This window comes from Cloeon dipterum, chromosome X, assembly GCF_949628265.1.
Source record: "Cloeon dipterum chromosome X, ieCloDipt1.1, whole genome shotgun sequence".
In the NCBI taxonomy this organism is placed as follows: Eukaryota; Metazoa; Arthropoda; class Insecta; order Ephemeroptera; family Baetidae; genus Cloeon; species Cloeon dipterum.
In genome coordinates this window covers 31,015,721-31,026,124 of record NC_088790.1, presented here as the reverse complement: position 1 = coordinate 31,026,124, position 10,404 = coordinate 31,015,721, and the positions used below count along the sequence as shown (strand labels likewise).

The window sequence follows — 10,404 nt, the reverse complement described above, 5'->3', positions numbered from 1 at the left end:
GATAAACAATTTGTTCAACAAATTGCAATAATAAAAAAGAACATTCCTACAGTAAAAATTCAAATTTTACCAATTTTCTCCAAAATTTTGAGTGCTCGAACATATTTTCTTGGCCTAATCCGATTCCTCTCGTGGAGATCTGTCCAACGGTTTATGCCACTTATTGGGGAAACTCTTGGTTTTGAAATTAAATCGGATTTCAAGTAAGGAGACAGCCCTTACCATTTGAAAAGCACGCTAACTTTCCAGCCAATTTCTCAAAAAATTACAGTGCTTCTTAAATAAATTTAGGCTTTAACTTAATCCTAAGGGACGAGTTTATGCATTGCCTACAAGAATTTTCCAGGCTTTTCCAGTATCATTCCTCTTTAAGCAGCAGAACAATTTTCCACCTTGCCTTTCCTCAACTGATTTTTGTTCATTTGGAAGGGAGCAGCGATTGTCTAGAAATTGCCCTTCTCCGAATATCCGAGCCATGCATTAATTTCGATACGGAGCATCTTGATTGCCTACAAATGAAGTTGGTTATTTTGGCAAATTAACCACTTAGGTTGGAGGCAGAGGCGCGCGCGCGCTGATGACACACATTTGCACGGCGCGCATTTCAGATAATGTATAATAGGTGTTTGCGTGTGTGTTATATTATTCGAGGGCTCATCATGCTGTTCCAACATGCGCCGCAACTCATTTCGCGCCGTGTTTAACGTCTGCCGCCTTAATTGATATTGTTGCAGATGCGGGGTTGGCTGCTTTGGCATTGTTATTAAAATAATTCCACGCCGCTCGGCAAACACGCGTGATTATCTCTTCTGTTTACCCTTCTCTATATACATAATTATGGTTAAGCAAGAGACGAGCTACGCGGCCGATGCATGAAGGAACACACGCGCGCGCGTGTGTGTAAATGTGCCCCGAATTATGCATTATGCAGGTGCTTTGTTTTTCACCACTCTGCTATTATTATTAATGATGTTGGTTCAGAGCAATATCATTGGCTCTCTCTTAATTAGAAGCAGGGTTGATGAATTCGTTCGATTATTAAGATCTGTTTTAGCCAAAAGGAAGACGAAAATTGAAAATTATTTTAATTGTTGGATGCAATGAACAATTTTTATAAATTAAAAATAATGGACCTTTTGGTATACAATAAAAATTCAAAATTGTCAAATTTTCTCCGAAATTTGCAGCGCCTGACCACATTTTCTTCGCAAATTTCGATTCCTCGCCGTCGAGATCTGTCCAACAGCGTGTGAAACCTTTTAGGGAACTCTTTGTTGGGAAATAAATTAGGATTTTAAGTATGGAGACAGTCCTCAACATTTTGCAGCCTTTTTCTAAAAATTAACACTAAGTAGTTTAACTTTAATTATTGTTCTATAAAAAATAGAATAATTATTTATTTATATTATATTGAAACAATTTATTTTAATATTTTTTACAATTTAAAATAGTTATTCTTTGAATGTAGATAAAAATTTTATAGTGTTTTCTCATTTTTTTGTTGTAATTATAGACCAAAATTGGTATAATTATATCTTGGACTCGTAAATCTCTACAATATGGTAATAAATGAATTTCAAAGTTTTTTTATTGTGTTATATGTGTGAATCAATACAAATCAAAAAAATTTAATATAGCCCATTATCCATTTAAAATACGTATCAAGAGTTCTTTCTTAAATTTAGACTTGTAGCAACAGTCGGAAAATTGAACCAACTAATTTTTTTTTTTTGTAAACTGAATTGAATTTTCGGGTGGGACGTAAAAATACTTAGCATCGTTTGCTTACCACCCGGTTTTTTACGCCACAGTTTTTATTGCTAAATTTTTACCAATTTCTTGTGCATAAATTGAATTTAGTCCATTTTTCCCTTGTAAAAATCTAAAATTCGCAGTCGGATTGATCAAAATTCCTCTACTGTGCAGAATTTTTCTTTTAAATTGCCATTTGCAGCCTCAATTTCTCCAAAGTATTATCTCTGACAAATTTTCAAGTCAAGTTCATGAGCAAATAATTAGAAAATTATTGAAAACTGAGGTTGTTTTCAAGAAAAAACACTTTTTACCTCTGCACTGCATTTTTATTTTTATTTTTAAATTATCCCCCCTAAAAATCTAACTCAAAATGTAATTGTAAAAGCGGAAAATAATTCGTGTAATAGAAACATAATGATAATAACGAGATGAGGCTCACCGAGCAAATTAGATTTAAATGCTTAACGAGGCACGCGCTCACTCGCATTGTTTCCACTGCACAATTTGACATGCAAATGGCCCAAATTGTGACAGACACCTCGGCCGCGTGGTCTGCAGCGAAAGTCACCCCCGTGTCTCGCCGCAGCGGCCATTAATGAAGGGTCCCCAAAGAAAAGCAAGCCTCTCAAATTATGCTCGTCGCACGTCATAATAATCATAATGGATTGAGCAAGCAGCCGACGCGAAGCAAAATCTCCCCCTTTCCCTTTCCGCACGCCAGCGAGTAAATAAAAATTGAGAGAGAGAGAGAAGGCGAGTCTTATTTGCATACTCTTGCAGTCGGTGATGATATTCAAACAACCCCCTCTTTGCCCGCCCACCCCCTCTCTCGCAGCTGAATCGTAAAACTTTTATTATACACGCTCGTTTTGTATGTGAGCACATGCGTTCGTTGGTTCGTTTGTGTTGCTGCCAGTTTTGTTTCTCGCGAGATCTTTCGCAGGGGAAATTTAATTAAAAAAATGACACGGTTCGCTCTTCTCGCTTCTATAAGGCTTGGAAATTAATGAGGAATTAAGCCGACTGCCGCCTGAGAAAACAAGCAGCGCGCAGATTCCCTAATTCTTACTTATGCTGCCAGCAGCCGCTTTGCATTTCTCTCTCTCTCTCTCTCTCTCTCTCTCTCTCTCTCTCTCTCTCTCTCTCTCTCTCTCTCTCTCTCTCTGCGCTGAAATGCGTGTGGCGAATAAACGAGCTTGCCCCCTTTTTATGCTTGTTGTTTTGCTCGTAATTTATTCATCACCACCGAAGTTACGGTTCTCTCCGCGTGTCGTTTGGTTATTTTATGCTCAATTCTGTTTAATTTTTATTTTTGTTACACTATTTACGCTTGAAAAAGAGGAAATCTCCGGATAAAATGTAAAGCTTTTACATTAAAATACTTAGTCATAGCAGAGGTTTTTAATTTAAAAAATAGAATTTAATTCGTAAATAGAAGGAAATATAAATTCTTTTTGTTTTCATGTATATTTAAACCGGTAAAATCTAAAAATACATAAAAAGTAATAAAATTTGTGCTTATTCACAACTCTGATTTTTATTAATTTTTCATTTTTCATTTTTAAAAAATTAAAAGAAAACGTATGAAACTTGCCCTTAACAATCCATTTTAAAATAAAATATATAAATTTTGTTTTATTTGTATTGATTATTACATTTAATCAGCTAAGAATATTTTTAATTGTTGTCCCCAAGTAATCAGGAACAAGGGACAGTTTGTCCATGAGATTTTCAATCCCCCTTTTGATTGTGGTGTGCCAATTTTGAATAAAATAAACTCCCTAAATTGTAAAATAAGTTTAGATTTTATGATAAGTGGAACATTTGTGCTTGTCGCCTAATTAGAATGCAAATTTCGGTGCCGATTTTATAGAAAGTGTGAAAATTTTAGGCCTTCCCGAATATTTAGAAAGTAATTCGATTTAAATTAAATACAAACAGAATTCAACAGTTCTGTGAAAGCGACTTTTAGGCAATTTTCTGAGCACATCTGTTGCACAGGTTGCATAATTATCCTTCGTTCCTTGTAGCATTCATGTCCTCTTGTGATTTTAAAATATTTTCCGGACCTTTTCATTAACAAATCTCGTCTCTTTTGTTTCAGGTAAGCGAAATTGGTCCAGTTTGAACTGAAGAAAGTCGAGGCTGAAGGGTGTGATCGACGGCGTGAGTGTTACAAATTTATTTCAGCTCCGAATCACACTTCTGCAAGCCTGGAAGGGACTTGAATTTGCAGAAAATCGTAAAATAGCTCTAGCAGTAGCCTGAATAATCGAATTATCCGAAAGAAAAATTCACAAAAATTTCTTCTGTAAAATCTGATAATTTTTTTTAATATAACTCAAAAGAAATCAACAAGAATTATTGCGTTTCCTCAATATTGATGACGGGTTTACCAATTTAAAATTGGTTAAAACAGTTCAATTGAAATGATTGGGACAACAATCAAAGGTTTGAATAATTGTTGGTTGAAGCGAACACTGCATCGAGTTGATTGTTTGGTTTGGACATTTTAAAAATACAGCGTGTTTTGCTCCAATTAAAATATAGGTTTCTAGAAAATTTGTGAAAAAATCCCTTTTAATTTGATATAAAATACCAAAAATATTAAATTTCCTAGGTAGTGGCGCCATTTGAATTTTTGAGATGCTAAATTTTGCTTTTTATCAGGGTTTTATTCCATAAAAAGTTTATAAAATGTTTGTTAAATAATTTATTAAATTAGATAAAGATAACTCTTTATCTGATGATCGTTTTAGTATCCAATAAAATAAAATAAACTGCCTTTTATCATCAGACAGCATAATGTCTCTTGCGTTTATTGGGGTCGGTGTCGACAGTGATTTTTCGACGGTGTGGTGGCGTGACACTGCTGGGTTTTCATTACGCGTCAAACACGCCATATTAAGCAACAAGAGTCGCTGCTGACACGTCGGTGTTGCTAACACACGCAAGAAAAGACGCACACACGGTGGCAATTCGGCTTTTCGGCGGCTGGCGTGACAGCCCGGCAGAGAAATTCAATTAAATCACAGCTTGAGGAATCTGTGCGGCAGCGTTCATTTGCACACGCGCGTCTTTGTGTTGTTAAAAATGCCGGGAATGGTGTTCATTAGTTGTCAGATTTCCCATTAGATTCGTCAGCAACCAGCAACCAGCAGTCCCCGCGTTGAAGGCCAGGAATGCGCCCCCTTGCTATAAGGGTTGTCGGCTCCGGGCTTGGGTTACACACACACACGCGCGCGAGCGAGATGCAATATATAACATTCCTTAGGAACGGATTAACGTCACTAAAGAGAGCTTTTGTCAGTGTGTTTTCTCGGCCCAGATTTTACAATAAGCTTTTGAGGGGTCACTGCCTCGCCGTAATTGCCTCTAACGAGAGAGAGAAAGCGCAGAAAGTGGCTTTGAAGTCGCCGAATGAATGCACGCCGTTATGCCCCCGGTTGGGTTAATTTTTTTGGGGTATTTTGCTGCTTTGATAGCACTCAAGTGAGTGTTTCCGTTTGAACATTGTTATAAATATTAGGAACAAATAAAAAACTAAACGTTTATTTAATTCTTTTAATTTACAAAGTAATAAAATTCGAATTTAAATAATAATTTATCACTTAAGACTAAGTTTTAAAATAAATATTACGAAGTAAATGGAAAGGGATAGAGGTTGAATGATCAAAATTATTAATCGAAAATAGAAACATATTGATTTCTTTAGAATTGAAATTATAATTGGAATGAAATTGATTTTTATATATAACCCTAAAACTAATATTTTTTCTAATTTAACCATTTACGTCCCAGAATTTGAAGAAAGAGAGTCAAAATTTTGGGTTTCTTCGGATTGTATCTCAATTATGATGAGTATCAAGCAGTTTCCCCAGTAGAACCATAATTCCATCTAATTTTAATTAATGAATTTCGAAGATTTATTAGCAAACTGTTATATTTATAATTTTTTTAAAATTATTTTTATAAAAGATAAATTTAAACTTAATACAAATGTGAACAAGATAAATCTATTTCATAACCTTAAAACATTATTTAATTTAAAATTACAAAAATAAAAATAAAATTAATATTAAAATAAATATATAAATACATTTTTTATATTCTAATAAATATTAGTTTATAAAAAGTTAATTTTTATATATATTTAAACAAATATATTCTCAAACTAAGTTTTTATTAATGTTAACGGTTTCACCCTCTCTTTGAACAACGGAAATTAAATTGCTTCAGGGGTGAGGAAAATTATGAAAATTAAATTGTGAGAAGATAAACTTAGTTCTTTTGAGTCTTGAAAGCTATTTGTTATTTTTTTTTTTCAAAAATTGCAGATTTTTGAAAGGGGTGTGTGTTTAGCCTGATTAAAATTCAGCAGTTTCAAATAGCGTCAAAAACTGCCAATATTCAGAAAGCTGATTAAATTTCCAGTGTTTTCCTATTGAGCATATTTTTCCGAATTTACCATTTTCGCACAAAATTTGTCTGAAAATTGCAGCTGGCCGTTAGAGAACCTTTAATATTTTATTTTTGAAAAATCAAAATACCCATCATTCCTCTTTAAATAATTTTAATGTGTCTATTAATACAGAAAACTTAGCAACACGTAGAAATATTTGCTGTGGAGCAGTATATCTGATTGAGAAATGGCGGCCATTCATTTCAGCACCTGTATAATAGTAATCGTGCTGGTGCTGGAGAGAGGCTCATTCACCGTGAAATATTGCGCATCAGGTGCAGTTGCAGTAATTGATGGCGCACGTGAGACTTATGTGCGTCGCCGCTGCAATTTGCATATCAAACATTCCGTTCACGAGAACACAAATCATTTGAATTTCCAACGGCCGCGCGCTGCTCCGTTTGTTACGTGAAGAAAAGGAACTAAAGAGCGCTGTTTGAAATTGATCTGCTCTTTGGCACGATGCATATTTAATTTATAATAGAATCATATTTCTGGGAATATACTGGAATTTAATTAATTTTGTTTGTTAAGCTAAGATCTAAAAATTAAAAAAAAATCAGTTGAAGTCGAAATGGTGCTAAGTCACAGCGTAAATTTTTGAGAAAAGTGTCTCTTATTTGAAATCCTATTTTATTTCGCAATAAAAAGGTTTCATGCGCTGTTGGACAGATTTCGACCAGAGGTATCGAAATTTGCCAAGAAAATGTGGGCAAGCGCTGCAAATTTTGGAGAAAATTGGAAAAATTTTGGATTTCTACTAGATAAAAATAATTTATGTTAATTAACAATCGATTAACTGCTAAATGCAACCAATAATTAAAATATTTTTCAATGGTCGCCCTAAATCGATCCACTTTAATTGAATTCTAGCAATTTTTAGTAATGAATAAATGTTGAAAATTTGTTAAATTATTTTAATTTCTTTACCAAACATATTTTAAAATCCTCTAAAAGTTCTTTTCAAGTCTGAGTCTGATTTATGCCCCCGTTACCGAATAATTCAGCGCCTTAAATTTCTGAAAAATCATCGATTTAAAAAATATATCTAAAAATTGGAAAGGCGGAGCTTTAATTTTCCCGGAAACAATTTTCAAATGTTTCGATCCACTTACATTTTATAGCAAAAACTAGTTAATTTGCTATTTTTTTGGCTAAATCTGACTCGTGAATTTACCAAATTTATTATTTATTTTTTTGGGAATATATTCTATTTAAAATTAGAAAAAAACAATTGGTTTAAAATACCGATAGAGATAGGAGCATCATCCGGGATGAACCCCTTTTTAAGCAGCACGTGTGCAAATTTTTGATGAAATCAGCCGGGTGTTATTGACACGAACGCCCACGCGCGCGCGGCGGCGGCAGATTGTAAAATATCCGAGTTAAATGCCATCAGCTGCTGCTGCGGTGGCGGCGGCGGCCTCGTGTGTGCCTTCCCAATTCATGCATATATGTATATTCGGGAATTCACCCAGCGGCTGTTTGCAAAGTTGGCTGCTCGCACCCCCACGCACCCCCTGGCCGGTGTTTCCCTTTCGTCTGGAATGCTGAAACGCGAGAGAAATGAATATATAAATGCACTCTCGCAGATAGAAAGATGCACATACGCGCGATGCGCGGAGGGTGCGTGGAACTACCCCTCGCCGGCCGGCGGTGCTCACCCCTGCAACAACATCGCAGCTCCATCTGACTGAAACGGCGGCAGGCTCGTTCTAAAAGCTGATTTATTACCAGCATTTAAATTATATAAAAATGAGTGAAATGGCGCCAAATTCTAATGAAAATCAAACATAAGCAATTTGTTTTAATTTTTATTAAATTTTTATTGTTTAAGACCGTAAGAGGCTCATGGAAATTTTTTTAAATTAAACGGTTTGTTGGAAATAAATTTTTAAATCAATAAACGATTGCTTTCTTGGAAAAATTTGTAATAGGGAAAGAAAGCAGTTTGTCTGAACGGAGTTTATTCGAAAGCAGGGAAAGAAGGCAAATATGGCTCTACTTCTAAACCTCGAAACAGCAAAAAACATTTGTGCACTAAAAATTTGAATATAATCAATATGTTCAGTTGAGGAATGGAATAACTATTTATAAAAATATGTTGCCAAATAAAATTTAGGGAAGTACCTGATTCAGACGCATTAAAAAAATATTTAAAATAATATTTCTATTAAAATAGTACAAGATTGATGAATAAAAGACGAAAGTTTTAAACAAAAATTAATAAAAACCATCTAGTTTTGTTTGTAAAACTTTATTTCTGAATATACATTTTTCTTATTTCGATACAAAATCTGCAAAAAGGATTCAAAACAGCAGGACCCTGACACGGATTTAAATTAGTCCTGAGCACTTTTGCTCTTCTAATTATTTGGTAATTTAAATTACAGTAATTTTTGAGTAAAATTTGCAGCAGAGTTACGGAAGAACTGTTAAGCGAATACAAGAAAATGATTACTGAATTTGTATTCTAAATCTAAACTACACTCTGCTTGATTAAATTAAAAAGGCTGCTAAAATTTCGTTCGAATTTTAATTCGAAAATAAATGGAAAAAAGATTTTTACTTTGATCCGTCGTCTCCTCATTACAATGATTTCAACCGGTTTCAGCAAATTTTAGAATTTCCCACACGTGTGTAGTCATGATGTGCATCAAAAACTCATTGATTCCGTTCTCATCCTCTCCAAGTTCATTCTTCTTAATCTGGAAAGCGGTGGTGCATCCACTGACTGGACATTTGACGCAAGGGTCCACTCTTAAAAAGTGTCCAGTGTCTACTGCGAACTTTTGCTTGCAAACTGGGCACACAATGCCGCAATGAGCTTTGTGGCTTTTCCTGCTACTTAGGCAGTAGCACAAGTTGCATCCAGAATTGCACCTGAACATCGGTATTTCGGGGTGGCTTTCGGTGTGGTGATCCTCCACTCTTTTTCTCAATTCGATGAAATCCAAACAGATCTGGCACTGATATCTGTCCGAGATTCCGATCACGATTTCTTTTATCTGAGAATCTAAATAAATTTTCGGTATTAAATAAAGATATAACTTAAATATTTAAATTGCGGTTGATTCATTAAAAAAATAATTGTAATAGGTAATAGCATTGATCCACTTAAATAATTTTTTAAGAAATTTCAAGCAGGTTTAAAATAATAATATTAGAGAATATATACCAGGAATATTTTCAGGAAAGGCCCTCAAGGGATTAGCGATGCAAGCGTAGTTTTTCAATTCCTCAAAAGGGACGTCAGACACTTCGCATAAATCAGCCATCGTAAATTTAAATCTAGGAAAATACTAAATAAGATTTTAACTAGAGGAAAGTCTTACTCCTTTTTCTGTGAGCAGGATATGCATAAGGCAGCTCGGATTTTGGTAGAGGTCTCAGCATTTATCTTCTCAACAATCTTTCCGTATTCTTTGCCGAGCGCCGGCTTTCCACAGAAGAAACATTCAGTTATGGCTGTGTGGCGTTCAAAAAGTTATATAAGGCTACAGACAATTCCAGAGGTAGTTTTAATTTAAATTAAAAAATACTCACGATACTGATGAAACATCTCTTCGATTCAGAGGCTAAAAAATGAACTAATGAAAATGGTTTTAGCCTACTTAAAGAATTTCTTGCAACAAACAAAGAAATGAGACAGCGCGATTGATTTTCGTGCACCAAACGAAATATTTGGAAGCAGAGAAGAATTTCAACAATTAAAGCATTACACAACCAACAATTTTGTTCTGCATTCACTGCTCTGGAAATATTTCAGGAATTCAAGGCATTCAATTTTATTTCGTCATTAAATTGACGGGTGAAATACCAATTTGGATAGAAATAGAAGGTTCTAATTCATGCTAATGTAAAGAAAGTGTCTGAGAAAATTGATCAGTCCCCAAATATAAAACATAATTAAGCGAAGGGCATTGTCTTTCTCATTTAAATTTAATTTTAATCTTTTTTAAATGTGCACCGAATCAGAAAAACCCTAAATTACATACAAAGAACAGCATTACAAATATCTAGCAGTAATTTAAAGGTTAAGTGCAGATAGAAAAGAAAAATCAGTACTGACCTTTGTTTTTGGTAGGTGCGTTTGCAGGCGACTGGACTCTCATACCAGCAGCCGGCACCACAAAGGGACGTTTCAGGTTTCAATCTTGACGTCGTGAACGCAGTCCCGCAAGCCC

General features: G+C 34.7%; 1 protein-coding gene across 1 annotated transcript; it reads right to left on the bottom strand.

Annotated features, from left to right (window-relative positions):
* Nucleotides 1-8,465: 8,465 nt before the first annotated feature.
* On the bottom strand, nucleotides 8,466-9,786 carry LOC135947014 (uncharacterized). Its single transcript, XM_065495571.1, has 4 exons — nucleotides 9,764-9,786; nucleotides 9,553-9,685; nucleotides 9,396-9,508; nucleotides 8,466-9,233 (listed from the first exon to the last, which is right to left on the bottom strand). The coding sequence occupies exons 1-4, from the start codon at nucleotides 9,777-9,779 to the stop codon at nucleotides 8,818-8,820; spliced, it is 678 nt and encodes a 225-aa protein (XP_065351643.1). The 5' UTR covers nucleotides 9,780-9,786; the 3' UTR covers nucleotides 8,466-8,817.
* Between the last annotated feature and the right edge of the window lie 618 nt (nucleotides 9,787-10,404).

What these genes read in the sequence shown, in the direction of transcription:
- LOC135947014 (XM_065495571.1), bottom strand. An exon ending in TCCTGCTCACAGAAAAAGGA is followed by an intron (nt 9,509 to 9,552) that starts GTAAGACTTTCC and finishes GTATTTTCCTAG; the next exon opens with ATTTAAATTTACGATGGCTG. An exon ending in CTTTCCTGAAAATATTCCTG is followed by an intron (nt 9,234 to 9,395) that starts GTATATATTCTC and finishes AAATTTATTTAG; the next exon opens with ATTCTCAGATAAAAGAAATC.